This window comes from Cetorhinus maximus, chromosome 18 (genome assembly GCF_964194155.1).
Source record: "Cetorhinus maximus chromosome 18, sCetMax3.hap1.1, whole genome shotgun sequence".
NCBI lineage: Eukaryota > Metazoa > Chordata > Chondrichthyes > Lamniformes > Cetorhinidae > Cetorhinus > Cetorhinus maximus.
Window position 1 is genome coordinate 78,459,135 of NC_135896.1, and position 16,021 is coordinate 78,475,155.

At 41.6% G+C, this 16,021-nt stretch overlaps 1 protein-coding gene across 2 annotated transcripts in view; it reads left to right on the plus strand.

Annotated features, from left to right (window-relative positions):
- Positions 1–4,586: 4,586 nt before the first annotated feature.
- Positions 4,587–16,021, plus strand: part of LOC144693501 (EEF1A lysine methyltransferase 3-like) — a 32,799-nt gene continuing 21,364 nt past the window's right edge. The window contains exon 1 of one of the 2 annotated variants that reach the window (XM_078563350.1): positions 4,587–4,752. In XM_078563350.1, the coding sequence (XP_078419476.1) occupies positions 4,748–4,752 (5 nt within the window). In that variant the 5' untranslated portion in view covers positions 4,587–4,747. Of the gene's footprint in view, positions 4,753–4,888; positions 5,513–16,021 lie in introns of those variants that run through there. The other variant, XM_078563352.1, reaches the window with a different exon arrangement.

A 16,021-nucleotide genomic window follows, 5' to 3' on the forward strand; every position in this document is an offset into this window, starting at 1 on the left:
TCTTGAATTAAGAAACAGCTTTCCCTATGATGATGCTTCAGCCAATCAGTACCCTTTCCTCCTGTTGTATAAATTGTTGGGATTGATTGAAATTTGGCATTTTAGGAGTTGTCCTGCTAAGTGCAAGACAAAAAACTTTGGCAACATGACTTTCAGAATTCCTTAGGTCCTAAAACAGTACCCAAGAATTGGAAGGTAGCAAATATAACCCTGTTAAGAAAGGAAGAAGAGAAAAAAACAAGGAACCATAGGTCAGTTAGTATAATATCAGTAGGGACCAAAACACTACAATCTATTATTTGGGTCATAGTAACAGGTTACTTAGAAAATCATAATATAATTATTGAGAGTCAACATGGATTAATGAAAGAGAAATCATATTTGAAAACTATATTAGAGTTTTTTGAGGGTGCAAGTCATAAAATGGATGAGGGTAAACTGGTTAATATGGTGTATTTGGATTTTCAAAAGCAATCACTCAGTTGTTGCACAAGAGGTAACTGTACAAAATTAGGACTTTTGGCATTGGGATAATATATTAGCATGGGTTGAGGATTGCTTAATAGATAAAAGAGGATTGGAACAAACAAGACATTTGAGTTGGTAGGCTGTAACTAGTAGGATGCCGCAGTCTTGGTACTCGAACCTCAGTTATTTGTAATCTATATTATTAACTTTCATAAGGGGACTGAGTGTAACATATCCAAGTTGCTGTTGATAGAAGGTTGGGTAGGTAAGTAACTAAGAGGATGCAAAGAGGCTGCTGAGGAATACATATAGGTTGGCTGAATGAGCACGAAAGTAGCAGGTGATTTTTCTTTTCTTTATATTCGTTCTTGGGATATATGCATTGATGGCAAGGCCAACATTTTTTGTGCATTCCTAATTGACTTGAACTGAGGGCAGTTCAGAATCAACAACATTGCTGTGGGTCTGGAGTCGCATGTAGGCCAAACCAGGTAAGAATGGCATAGTGAACCAGATGGCTTCTTACAACAATCAATTATAGTTTCATGGTCGCCATTACTGAGACTAGCTTTCAGTTCCAGATTTTTTGATTGAAACAAATTCCACTAACTGCCATGGTGGGATTTGAACTGCTGTTCCTGGGGCATTAGTCTAAGCCTCTGGATTACTAGTCTAGTGACATCACCACTACACCATCAGCAAAATATGGAGCTATTCACTTTAGTGGGAAAAAAATGAAAAAAAGGGAATAGTTTCTGAATGATGAGAGACTGGGAAATGGAAGGGACTTGATTATCCTTGTACATAAATCATGCAATAAAGCTTGCAATTGGGAAAGTAAATGGTATGTTAGCTATTGTTACAAAAGGATTGGAGTGTAAGAGTGAAGAAGTCTTACTACAATTAGCTCTTTAGCTCAGAAGAGTCACATGGACTCAAAACATTAACTCTGTTTCTTTCTCTACAGATGCTACCAGACCTGCTGCGTTTTTCCACCATTTTCTGTCTTTATTACTACAGTTGTACATGGTTTAGTGCGGCCACACCTGGAATACTGTGGGTAATTTTGGTCTCCATACCTATGGAGGATATACCTACCCTACAGGAGGTGCTATGCAGGTTCACTAAACTGGTTCCTGTGATGAGGGAATTGTCCTTCAGGGAAAGATTGAATAGGCTAGGCCCATATTCTCTTTAGTTTAGAAGAATGAGAGATGATCTAATTGAAACATATACAATTCTTAAGAGATTTGACAAGGTAAATGCTGAGAAATGTTTTCCCTTGGCTGGGTAATCTAGAACACAAGGCCACAGTCTCAGACTAAGACACAGCTATTTAGGACTGAGATGGGAAGAAATTTCTTCACTCAGTTGTGAATCTTGCAAAACTCTGCCCCAGAGAGCCATAGCTGCTCAATCATTGATATAATGAAGACAGGTGTTGATAGACCTTTGGTAACTAAGGCAATTAAAGGATATGGGGATATTCTGGGAGGCTGGAGTTGGGGTAGAAGATCAGCCATAATTTTGTTCGATGATTGAACAGTGTCAAATGGCCTACTCCAGCTCAAATGTCTCACATTCTTATGTTCTGAAATATCCCTCTGCATAGTTTAAATCTCATGGATTCAGCATTGAAACATATGACTGATAAATGATCAGAAATGTTCACAGCAACCCTCAAAATCACGTCCTTAAAATGCTGGAAGATGTATACTTGCAGTGGAGAGTCTGCCTGTTATATTTCCCTTAACCCAATGACTGGTGCTGTCATGGATTTCTTATCTGCAAAACACTGTGCCACTAACTAACTGGAAACTATAAGCAAGACCTCAGTACTGTCAAAGTGGACGGAATCCAAGAAAAGACACTGGCATACCATGAGGGATCATTTTCAACTTCGAATGCCTGTTGGATAACCCGCCCAAGCCTGCTAACTTTCTTCCAAAGTGACAATGCAGGGTATATGACGTGAGGTTTATACGAAACTGGGAAATTAAGGAAAAAAATGCCTAGAGGAACACATTGCCGCAACCAGCCTTTAGCAACCTAAATAAGACTTACAACTAGCAACTTTCAACATGATTCATGAAAGTGGCCTACACATAAAATGGAATTCAGATTATTACTGGCTAATGCAAAGCCCTAAACATGTCTGGCTGATAGGCCTTATAAGTCAATGAATTTCTAGGCCCCTGCGACAGAACATGATAATGGGCAGGATTTTCCCCTCGGCGATTTGGGGGCGGGGCCCACTTGCTGAGGGGAAAATGACGTGGGATGACGTCGGGACGAATCCCCGACGTCATCCCGGTCCCTTTAAATTTTTAGGAAGGCGGGCGGACAGCGAAATCGGCTGTCCACCCACCGACCTGTCAATGGCCAATTGAGGCCATTGACAGGCTCATTAAAATAATTAAAGACCTGCTCGTCCAAGCTTAAGGCTGGTGGGCAGGCCAGAGTCCCAGTGGGCTCCAGATTATTGATGAAACTTCATCCACTGGCGGGTTGAAGTTTCATTGTCACATGAGGGGGACATGTTGATAATTTCAATATTTATCTATTTTTAGACTGTACTTGCCTGTCACGAATCTCCCTGAGACAGTACATTGCCTCAGGGAGCAGTGCGCTCTTTCACACACATGCGTGAAAGAGCGCACTTTGACAGATGGGGAATTCCACCCCCCCACAGAACAGCGCATAGTGATTCCTGTCGGGCAGGCTGCTGAGCAGGCCTTAATATGCCCGCCCACTCAAAATGGCGGCAGGCTCCGTTTCAGTGGTGGGGGCCGCCAAGCCGGTGGGGCCCACACGCCCACCAAGAGCAAAATTCTGCCCAATGTGATCAAGTTCGAAAGTCTGATCCCAAATTAGAATGAATGACAGTCAGGCAGTCAATTGAAATTGTGAGACAGCAAACCACAGGGTCTGCTCTCTGGCTTTTCATCTCCTTTCCGGGAAGTACATCGCCCCCATAGGGAACAGCTCCTCAACCCAGGCAGAGGTATATATAGAATAATATATATTAATAATATAGAATCTAGAACACAAGGCCACAGTTTCAGACTAAGACGCAGCCATTTAAGACTGAGATGGGAAGAAGTTTCTTCACTCAACATGTCGTGAATCTTGCAATACTCTGTCCTAGAGATCCATAGCATAACCATAAGCCCACTCCCCTCCCCACCCACCACCCGAACCATATTAGAAGACATTGCTGCTTCAGAGAATATCATGGTTTATTAGCACATTGTATCGTAAATGGGGGGCAGTTTCAGTGTAATTCTGGATAGCTAGTTTTTTTAAATCCTTTTATAGAAAGTAAGCTTTATTGCCCATCTTCAATTGCCCTTGAATTGCATCACTTGTCCTTTCAGGCGGCAATTCAGAGTCAACCACATTGCTGTGGACCTGCCCAGGCCAGGTAAGGATGGCAGATCTCCTTCCCTAAAGGATATTGGTATTGAGAGAACCATTCCTAGCACTGGCAATGTTCACCAGGGTGGATGGGGAAACTCTTTCGAGTTATCAACAGTTACAGATTGCAACTCTTTGGAGTACAATCACAGTTCTTGGTTTCCGGGAGTGGGACATGAACCCACAATCCTCTGATTCAAAGGCGAGGGTACTAGTGAACCAGATGGGTCTTTACAACAATTGATGATAGGTTCATGATCACCATTACCGAATTTAAATTGAATTTAAATTCCACCAGCAGCTGTGGCTGGTTTTGAACGCATGTCCCCTGGGCATTAGATTGAGGCTTTGGACTGCTAGACGAGTGACATTACCGTCTCCCCTAAAATGATAACGGGTAGGAACCGCTAATTAATTATTTCTGGATCATTAAAAGTAACTCTTGGGTTGACTGCGCCACTCACCGAAATCTGAATCTAGAGGACTCGCTCTGTGCTATTTATAGTCCAGCTGGCAAAAGTATGAGTTTAAACTGCTGCCAACCCCGTTTGCATGCAATCATTAACCCATTTGAAATAAACAGATTAATGACCGAATTAAAATAGCCATGGTTGGAATTTAACTCGAAGGCATTAACCCCTTGCACTAAAAATAGCAGAGACATAAATTCCATTAATGGCAGCATGGTGCAAAGCTGTGTCCAGCAAGGCGAGCAGCAGGACAAGGAGGGGACGCTCTGCTGTATGATTTATCTTTAAAATCTTCAGAAAACGCGAATTTCTGGATAAACACAAGTCAGCATCATTGTGATTCTGGATAAGTTTAAGGACACTGCAGCTGATTTAAATTCGCGTGTAGCAGGATGAGGTAAATGCGGCAGAGTACGGAGAGAAGTGTGTTGCACTTTCCCTCCTATTCAACAAGTGGGTTGGGGTGCGCTTTCATTAACAGCTGCAGCCGGCTTGAAATGAGGCTGTGTAAAATTTGGTGATTGAACGCTTTAGCATGTATAACATTCTTTATGGGCTATTGTACTGAACGCTTAAACTCACTTAAAATAAATGAATGAGGGAAATAAGTGAGGTCTGTTCGAGGTGGAGATGTCTCTCAATCTGCCGAGAGCCGAGTCAATCTTGTGTCGCGGTCTCTACTCCAATACCTGTGTCAGGTTGGGCCACAGTTACTCAGTGCACTGCTAATAATTGATCCGAATGTTCACCTCTTTATCAGGATTTGGAGTAATAGATCTATCAGTGAGGGTCGGGATTCTTCCCACTCGGCTCCATGTAATCTTGCAACCCCACGTATTTTGAGACGAGATGAATCTGGCTGGAGGAAGCAGCGAGACTTTTTGTCCGTTTTGTTATACTGCCAAACTCTTAACTCTGTCCACATAGCGGTCCTTGTGCTTTGGAACATAACAGCATGCGCCTAAACTCTTGGGCTTATTAAATATGCGTGTTACCTTGGAGATAAAGTGTGTACCCCATATTGGACAAACCAAACCTTTATTATTGCGGATTCTCATTAATTTGAATTGGAAGCGGTTTCATGTGGTGATGAGTGTGAAGGAAGGAGATTTTACCTGCCAAAATCAGACACCGACTGACCAGAAAAAGGTGAGTCTGTTGCCTTTCATCAGTAACAGTCATACAACAAGGCAGGAAAATGACCGATCTAAAAGTAGGGGCAAGACGAGCAAAATATAGATTTAAAATATCTTTGGAAGTTATCAGAATTTATTTTCGTAGGCATGCTGGAAAATATTTTCTATGGTTTCTCCACTGGAGCTAGTCCACATACATTGTTATTATCAGAACAGGCATGTTATGACCGATTGTATTACAGATAAGAGCCTAACAAACGAAAGATGTGTTTGCACATGTGTAACGTCTGAATTTTCCTATACCACTTTCCTCACACTAAGAATCAGTTTTCTCGTGAACAAGGTTTCTATAATCCTCCTTCATTTCCAAGTGCTCGCCCTCTTTCTTAATTCTATACGGTCAATGCAATTCGACGGCGGCCGAGCTCTGCCCTATAGTTGGAAGCCTATTGTTGCCATCCCAGGCAAACCAGCAAAAAACAAAGCACGGATGGAATCAGGGCCCTTGCATTTCTGGTTTGATAGGCATCAAAGCGGGGTTATATATGGATTTATTATACGGAGCCATTAACAAAATTACCTTTGTAGCCATGGTGAATAAGAACATATTTAAAGAAATGACTTGTGTGACTATTAATGAGACATAGTTATGTCGTGTATCGCAGACTGTGGTTTGTATCCTAGGTTATTATATAGCATTCAAGAAGTGAAATCTTTGTAAACATCTGCCTATGTAAAACAATATCTAGCCCTGAGGCCTTCGTTGTTGTAGGTGCTAGAAAAACAATCCACGGTTAAATTGTGTTCTTGTCCGTGGTATGTGCACCACAAGCAATTGGCAGGAGATGCGAAGTAACCAGTGGTCCTTGATGCTTAAAGCACATACACGTTGGTAACTGTTCCTTTTATGGTGACAATACCTCAGTGGTCCCAACTGGGATCGAACCCTTGACATCAGTATTATTAACACCACGTTCTAACAGAGTGAATCAACCGGTGTAACTCATTTTTTCGGGCCAATTTTCACCTTTAGAGACACTTTGTATTATTCTTGCTTTGCAAGGACTGTATAAATGTTAAAAACTTGAAGTCCCCTGGCTCTTATTCTTTCCCATTTAACATGCCTAGTGATAACATAACCTTGACTCTCCACTTGAAACATTCTCTATGTTAACCCACAGCTCCGTACAAACACGCTCCCTCAATCTTTCCCTTTATATCTCACTTTCTCGCTCTCTGAATCAGTTTTGCCATCATATAACTCTTATTCGGTGATAATAGGTAGAACCACACAACTACATGGGAAAATCAGCAAAAATTTAATTTTAAATAATTGGGCAAAGCAACTACAACTGAAAACTAGTCGCGAACGCCTTTGGATTATAAATCATGGAATTAATAACAAGAACAGATGAGACAAATCAACAACTCTGGAAAATCTTAACTCAATGGAACACAAGGTTCTGCAAGCTAATTATTGCTAATTCTACCAATGTTATTTAGTCATTTTAAGTTGTAATACCGTGTCAACATACATGCTTTGGCATCAGTCACAGAATCAGAACAGACCAACATACACTTTGCCACTTTTGAAATATAAATCAATTTTCAGCTCAACTGACATAGTTCCACAATGTTATCGATTATCCGGTACTCTCAAATATCGAGGCTATCCTTTCAACTGCCTCTGCCATTCCCTTAGCCCCAGCCCTTCAGGACAAACTTCCACCAAACCCCTCTGCGTCTCTAGCCCTAAAGTCGCATTTTGTTTTAGATTCCATCCCAACTACTGTAATGCTCTCTTCGACCTTATCTTGTCTATGAGACGCACCAGGGGCACTTTTGATCTTTTCCCAACCAAACTGTTGGTTGACCACAAACTTACTTGGCCCAGGTGAGCTGATATTGTTAGCACTTCGCTTTCCTCAGCTACTCTCCCCTTTCCCCTCATCACCCCACTCCTCAAAAACTACTCTTGGTCTCCATTTCCTTTCCAGAGTCCTTCAAGTTAGTGCTTCTCAAATTCCTGCCATTCTTTCCCACAAATCCACGTTTCAGTCCCTCCAACCAGATTTCCAACTTGGCCACAATACTGAAATAGCCTTTGTTGAAGGCATAAATTAAATTCTCCATGACTGTAAGCATGATGGACCACCCCTTCTCATCCTATCTACCTTACAACACAGTGGGCCACACTATCCCCTTCCAATGCCCTTGCTCCATTTGTCCAACTCGGTGGAGCTGCTATAACTTGATTCTATCCATATACTCATAATCCAAGAATCACCTGCAATGGCCCTATAAACTTCTAGATCTCTGCATTCCTCCAAATTCTGGTCTCCTGTACATCCCTGATTTCAATTGTTTCACCATTTTTGGTCGCCGTGCTTTCAGCTCTGAGTTCCTTCCCTAAACCTTTCTGCCTTTTTACCTCCCTTTCCTCTTTGAAGACGCTCCTAAAAATACATTTCTTTGAGCAAGCTTTTGGTCACCTTTCCTGATTTCTTCTTCTATGGCTCGGTTTCAAAAAGTGTCAAAATGTTAATACTGAATGGTTATTGTTAAGCGGACTGGGGCGGTTTACAACGCTAAATGCCATATAAATAAGTCGCAGTTGTTATTCGAACACTGCACGAAATGGAATCCATTTGAGTCTATGAATATGCCTAGCACCTGCTCCGCCTGGTCATGAAAATTATTGAGTCAGTTATCTTTAGCTCATTATTTAGGACTTTATTACTTGTGGGCATGTTTGGCAGAATCACATTTTTGCCCACGGATCCAGTAGCCTTTCATAAAGGTTATTATGTCTGGTGCAACTAACAGATAATCCATAAACCCCATTGGCTACCACTGCAATGGAATCCCGTCTTCAAGCCGGATCAAACGATTGTCCAATGTAACTGGAGGTAAACCTTAAACAGGCCAAAATACTCTGGCACACTAACGGGGATGTGCACTCTCTGATCACCTACAACCCCAAAATCCGCTCCCCGTTAACTGCCTAGTCTGGTATGTAGTCCCCTTCCCTTTCCGGCACAATTGGTGGGCGTGGTCCAGTCAACGAAGCTGTAAACTCGCGAATGAGTGGGTGGCACTCTCACCAATGAGACAAAAGGTTCAAGGCCCACCACAGAGACATGAGCACAAAAACCTACCAACAAATGCAGCCCTAAAGGAAATCTGAACAGTCCGAGGTGCTGTCATTCAGGTGAGACTTTAAGCTGTCACTACACAAATTATCACGGTGCTGTTTTTGGGACCTTGTGCGCTAATTAGTTGCTGCATCTCCTACATTACAACAGGAACTACACTTTGACTGTACTTCATGGTTTATAAAACGCTTTGGGATGCCTTTTGATCGTGGAAGGCACTATGCAAGTTGTTAATGATTCCTTTAAAGAGTTCCTTCTCTCCTTCTCCGCTGCTGCTATAAAACCCACCACTTTGACCAAGCTTTCCTAATACTTCCTTATTTGGCTCAGCTTACTTTTTAAAATTTCACTTCTGTGAAAGAACTTGGAATGCTTTCTACTTTAAACGCAAATGCAGATTGTTGTTTATCATAAACACTTTAATCATGGAAAATGGTTTATCTCCAAAGACTAAGAACATTCTCTGGAAGAATTTGTGTTTTTTAAAAGACACTGTCCCTTAAAGGGTTAATGCAAGGACTTTGGTTGCTGCTGTTCTGGAAAAAGACAGTATTTTACAAGTAAAGGTAAGTAAGCAGTTTTAAAGGAGCTGGAAACCTCTTGACCCTGGTGGACTGTTTATAAAATGGTCACATGGTGGGTTAAGGCTTTGGGAAAAAACATGCTTGGAAAACTGTGTTTTAAAAGCTTGTGGACTGGTGTTTTGCTTTTGGGGAGAAAACAAGAAGGATCAACTGCTTGGGTAGAGAAGAAAACAACCCCTGAAGCTCCAGACCCAACTGAAAGCAAAAAGTGAATGGAAGATGCTCCAAAGTCACTCTACATTCTGAAATCGACTGATTGCAAGTTTTCCACAAAATCCATTTGAAAAGTAGCAGAAGAGTCAGTTTCGCAAGCCAGTGCTGAGAGACCAACCATATAACCCAGGCATCATTTCAAGGGCTCAATCTTTCCTTTTCCCTTGAACCATTGACTTTTAACCTTTTGGCAGAATTCCTCTTTTTTGGGGGATGTGTGAGTGTATGTGTGTGTGTGTGTATACTTTCATATTTCATCTTGTATGTTAAAGTGTAGTTCCTGCTGTAATGTAGGAGATGCAGCAACTAATTAGCGCACAAGGTCCCAAAAACAGCACCGTTATAATTTGTGTAGTGACAGCTTAAAGTCTTCTACTTGACAAGTCTGGTTTTATAATAAACTAATAATTTTGTTGTTTATTGAAGAAACCTGGGCATTGAGTGCTCACTCTAAGACTCATAGGTAAAGCACATATTTGGCCCTATAGTTAGCTGGAGAAATCATTTAAATATATGTGGCCCACGGAATAGTGGAACTAGAGACAGGCAGTGCACTCTTCCCATCTCGGTCGTAACATGAAGCCAATGGAAGCAGAATTAAATACCGAGAGAAGATATTAGTTTTTAACGAGAGAGAAAATAAACAAACTGCCAACTTTCCGTGGATTGAAATAATTCGCTCTGTATTTTGAACGTCATGGACTCTAAATATGAAGAATGACCGGGCATTCTCCTGATCATTTTGGGTGTGAGAAGCAGGGTGTGTATTGAGGGCTACTCCTTTCTTAGTATTTACCTTTAATGGGCGCAGGACCTAGCCTCTGACCAGAGTCCAAGACATTACGATACCATGCGGGACCATTTCAAGTTCTTTAAAAGGCCCATTATATAATCAAACCCCTGGAGTCTCATTCCACTGAATTCCCACCCATATGTTGCACCCATCTAGCCTATGGGCATTGCAGCCGAAAGTGATTGTGGGTAAAATTCAATTTACCAATGATCCATTCACAGACAACGTCAAGAACTTAGGAAGAAGTAGGAATCCTCTAGGTCTCAGCACCTTCGTCAAGCCAGGGGAAACCCTTTAGCCAATAACAGAAGGGACGATATTATCAAAACGGGGCCCCATCCCACAAAAATTGAAAATTTGACTCCCGACCCTAAAAAAGTAATAAGATGGAAACTTCAGAACCACTGAAGATAATTTTTTCCCCCTGATCTCAATAGCTGGCAAGAAGGTAGACAACTGTACGAAGAGTTCACCTGGTTAGCAAGCCCAGTCCAATCACCATGAGCGTATTTTGAACCTGTTAATTATTCCGATGTGACCACTGATCAGAGGAGGCATCCTCATTAATATATAACAGCCCCCTTAAGGCGAGGTTCACCCACTGAAGTGCTTATTTTGTTCGAACGGTACTGACTGGTTCGGACGACATTCGACACAATGCAGATAATAAACAGCAAGAGAACATCTGGAGAGAGATCGTCAGTTAGGGTCTTCCCGCGCCACATCCACCATCCCTCCCGCCCCCCTCCCATCCCATCCCCGAGAAGAGGATAAGATGTCAACTAGATAGGGTACAATATTCAGAAGAAACCCAAGCAGAAATCGTTCTTTGATTAACAGGATGGCGAGGCATAGCGGATGAAAGTATGACGCTGACCTGAGAACCTGCCCTGTGAGCCTTTGCTCTGAAAATTTGGAGTGTTGAATCAAGCCGAATTGGTTATGGAATTCAGGGAACCCAAAGAGAATGGCGATTTAGAGAAGCCATAAATGAGTGTAAAAATGAGGGGAGACATCACGCCTTGTATACGCGGAGTACCCGAACCTTAGAGTTCAGTACTTCCATGCGTGGAAACTATTTAATCACTGGTTGGTTGAAGTGAAAACTTCGTTGACACCGGAAGAAACGGGTACATTCTTCCACAATTCTTCTAGTTTTCTTATCCCTTAAATTTGGTCCACTATCCAAATAACCTCCTCATTAGTTTGGATGGTCTTGAGGAAGAGAAAAACGAACCACAATTGAGTTACAGAGGAACATAGGATTTAGGAGCAGGAGTAGGCCATTCAACAAGATCCTGGCTGATCTTGTATTGGTCTCAACTCCACTTTGCTGTCTGCCCCCCATAACTCTCGACTCCCTTGCTATCAAAAATCTGTCTAATTCTGCCTTGAATAAATTTCTGAGGAAGAGAATTCCCCATACTAACAACACTTTGAGAGAAAAAAAATCTCTTCATCTCCATCTTAAATGGTAGATCTCTTATTCTTAAACAGTGCATCCTGCTTCTAGTCTCTCCCACAAGTGGAAACATCCTCCAGGTATCTACCCAATCAAGCCCCTTCAGGATCTTATATATTTCAATATGATCACCTCTCATTCTGCTAAACTCTAATGGGTATAGGTCCAACCTGTTCAACCTTTCTTCATAAAATAAGCCCCTCATCCCAGGAATGAGTCCAGTGAACCTTCTCTGAACTGCCGCTAGTGCAATTATACCTTTTTTCAAATAAGAGCAAAGCTGCACACAATATCCCCTATCTGGTCTCACCAAGGTCCTGTACAGCTGCAGTGAAATTTCCCTACTTTTATATTCCATTCCCATTGCAATAAATGCCAACATTCAATTCGCCTTTCTAATCACTTGCTGTATCTGCATACTGTCCTGCACCAGCACCTTGTTGTACCAGCATACTGTCCTGTACCAGGACACCCAGATCTCTCTTTGCCACCAAGTTCTGCAATCTCTCTCCATTTAAATGGTATAGTACTGTCCTATTCTTCTTGCTAAATTGGACATGTTCACATTTTCCCACAGTATTAGCCATCTGCCAATTTTTGGCCCACTTAACCTGTCTATGTCACTTTGCAGGCTCTCTACCTCCTCTTGGCAACTTACTTACCTACCTATCTTGGTGTTATTGGCATATTTAGCTACCATACATTCAGTCCCTTTAACCAAATCATTGATGTAGATTGTAAATTAGGCCCCAGCACCCATCCCTGTGGCACTCCACCTGTTATAGCTTGCCAACCTGAAAAATACCCATTTATCCCGACTCTCTTATCTGTTAGCTAACCAATCCTTTATCCATGCTAATGTGTTACCCACTACACCCATGTAATCTTAATTTGTGTAGTAACATTTAATGTGACACCTTAACAAGTGCTCTTTGATAATCCAAGTACACTACATCTACAGGTTCCCCTTTATCCACCTTGCTTGTTACTTCTTCAAAATTCCAATAAATTAGTTAAAAATGATTTCCTTTCACAAACCCATGTTGACCCTGCCTGATCAAATTGTTTTTCTAAGTATCCTTCATATTACCTCCTTAATGATGGATTCTAGCAATTTCTCTATGACAGATGTTAGGCTAACTGGTGTGTAGTTTCCTGCTTTCTGTCTCCCTCCTTTCCTGAATAAAGGTGTTACATTACCTATTTTTCAAACCACTGGGACCCTTCCAGAATCTAAAGAATTTTGGAAGATTATAACCAATGCATCTGCTATCTGGACAGCCATTTCCTTTAGACCCTAGGATGCAGGCCATCTGGTCCTGGGGACTAGTCAGCCCTTTAGGTCAAATAGTTTTCCCAGCACCTTTTCCCTAGTGATGGTCAATGTTTCAAATTCTTTCCTCTTGATTTTCAAGTATCTATGGGAAGTTTTCTAAATCTTCTACAGTGAAGACGGACACACAAAATACCTGTTCAATGCCCCTGCCATTTCCTTGTTTTCCATTATCAATTCCCCAAACTCTCTCTCTAGAGGGCCAGCACTAGCTTTAGTTACTCTTTTCCTATTGAAATACTTGTTGAAGCTCTTACTATCTGTTTTTATATTTCTAGCTAGCTTTCTCTCATACTCCTCTTTCTCCCTCTTTATTTTTTTAAGGCATTCTTTGCTGGTTCTTAAAATTTGACCAATCTTCTTCCCTACTACTAACCTTTTCAGATGTTTCTTTCAATTTGGTACTATCCTTAACTTTCTTATTCACCCATGGATGATGAATCCTTCTCAAAGAATCTGTCCTTCTCATTGGGATAAATCTTTGCTGAGAGTTATTAAATGTCACTGCAACTCTACTGTCTTACCTTTTAACATAGTTTCCCAATTCACTTTAGCTGGATCTACTTTCATACCCTTATAATTACTTTTATTCAGGTTTAAAACACAAGTCTTAGACTCACACTTCTCCTCTTGAAACTGAACATGAAATCCTATCATGTAATGATCACTGTTGCCTAGAGGATCCTTTACTATGTGGTTATTGATTAATCTTGTCTCATTGCTCATTAGCAGGCCTAGAATAGCCTGTTCCCTGGCTGTCTCTAGAATGCACTGGTCTAAGCAATTGTCCCAAATACACTCAATGAACTCATTCCAGGTTACCTTTGCCAATCTGATTCACCCAATCTAAATGTAGATTAAAGCCACCAATGATTATTGGAGCACCTTTCTTACATGCCTCATTTATTTCTTCCTGAATACCCTGTCCTACCATGTAACTACTTTTAGGAGCCTATAAACTACTTCCACAAGTGAATTCTTACCTTTACTATTTCTTATCTCTACCAAAACTGAGTCTATATCTTGCTCTTTTGAGCCTAGGTCATCTCCCGTATTAATGACATCCTTAATTAACAGAGCTACCCCGCCACCTTTTCCTACCTTCCTATCTTTTTGAAATGTCAAATACCCTTCATTATTCAGGTCCCAGCTTTAGTCACCCCGCAACCATGTCTCTGTGATGGCTATCAGGTCATACATATTTTTGTTTATCTGTGCTAACAATTTGTCCATTTTGTTACAAATGCTCCATGCCTTTAGATACAGAAACTTTAACTCTGTCTTTTTACCATTTTTGCTCTTACTGAACTTATACACTGGTGCGCACTCTGTACTCTCTGTCCCTAACTGCCACACTCTGGTTATCATTGCCCAAATTGCTACTCAGCTCTATTACCTTGTTATTTCCCTTTGATTTACTACATCTCCTGTTGCATGATCTCTTCCCCCACCATTTGGTTTAAAGCCCTCTCTATCACCCTAGATATCCAATTCACCAAAACACTGGTCCCAGCACAGTTCAGATGAAGATCAACTGTACAGCTCCCACTTTTCACAGTACTAGTGCCAATGCACCATGAATCAAAACCCTTTTCTCCCATACCAGTCTTTGAGTCATACATTATTCTCTCCAATCTTTCTTACCCTATGCCAATTTTCTTGTGGCTCAGGAAACAATCCAGAGATTATTAACTTTGAGGTTCTGCTTTTTAATTTATCACCTAGCTGCTCATAATTCCTAAGCAGAATCTATTTCCTAGTTTGATCTATGTCGTTGGTACCAACCTGGACCATGACCACTGGATCCTCCCCCTTCCACTACAAGTGGCTCTCCAACCCTGAGCAGATGTCCTGAACCTTGGCACTGGCAGGCAACACAGCCATTTGGACTCATGCTCTTGGCTGCAGAGAACTGTCTCTATCCCCCTGACTATAGTGACCTCAACTACCATTACGTTCCTATTAAATTCCACCACTTGAATGCCTTCCTGTACCATTATACCATGGTCAGTACGCTCATCCACCCTGCAAGCATCGCTTTCCTCCAAACAGGCAGCAAGAACCTCAAACTTGTTGGACAATTGCAAAGGCTGAGTCTCCTCCACTTCTACCTTCTGGGTCCCTATACCTGTCTCACTTGCAGGCACACCCTCCTGTCCCTGACCAAATCAGAAGACCTCATCCTAAGGGGTGTGACTTTCTCCTGGTACAAAGTGTCCAGGTAACTTTCCCCTTCCCTGATGCATTGCAGACTGCAGCTCTGCCTCTAGTTCAATGACCCTGAGCTGAAGTTCCTCAGCCGGGCAGTTACTGCAGACGTGTTTGCCCTGGATCATACTGGCATGCAGGAGTTCCCACATTCTGCAGTCATGACAGATCACCTACCCTGCCATCTTTATGTTGTGTTAATTTATTTTTCTTAATTTATAATTAATAAATCCTACCACTCGCAATTAGCTTTGCTACTCTAGTAAACCTTACTAATAAAACCTTACAATTACTAAATTACACTAGTTTTGAAAGATAAATGAGCAAAATACTCACCAACTAATCACTTAACTGTTTCCCACTGATGTCACACTTTTTTTTCTCCAAACGCAGGCAGTCTGCAGACTGAGCCATTGCCTAGCTATTTAAGCCTTTCCAAAGTCTAACTGCTCTCTCTTCCCTTCGTACGCTGTTTCAGCCTCTCCGAAGTAACCCTGCTCTCCCTCCTCTTCTTTCGCTGTCTAAGCCTTTGACATCTTTCCACTCTCCCTCCCCTTCTTGCGCTGTTTAAGCCTTTAAATTCTTGCCACTCTAACATCAATTAGAGCATGTTATAAATTATGATTAACTGAATAATGTTGTTATCCCATGTCAAAGCCTGTAGTGTTTCTTTTGGGTGCTGGGGTACTTTAATGGGAATTAATCAAACCTTGGTGCAAGGGATTTTCTAAATTGGAATGGACCAACATTAAATTATTGAGGAGGTAGTGGCATAATGTTAT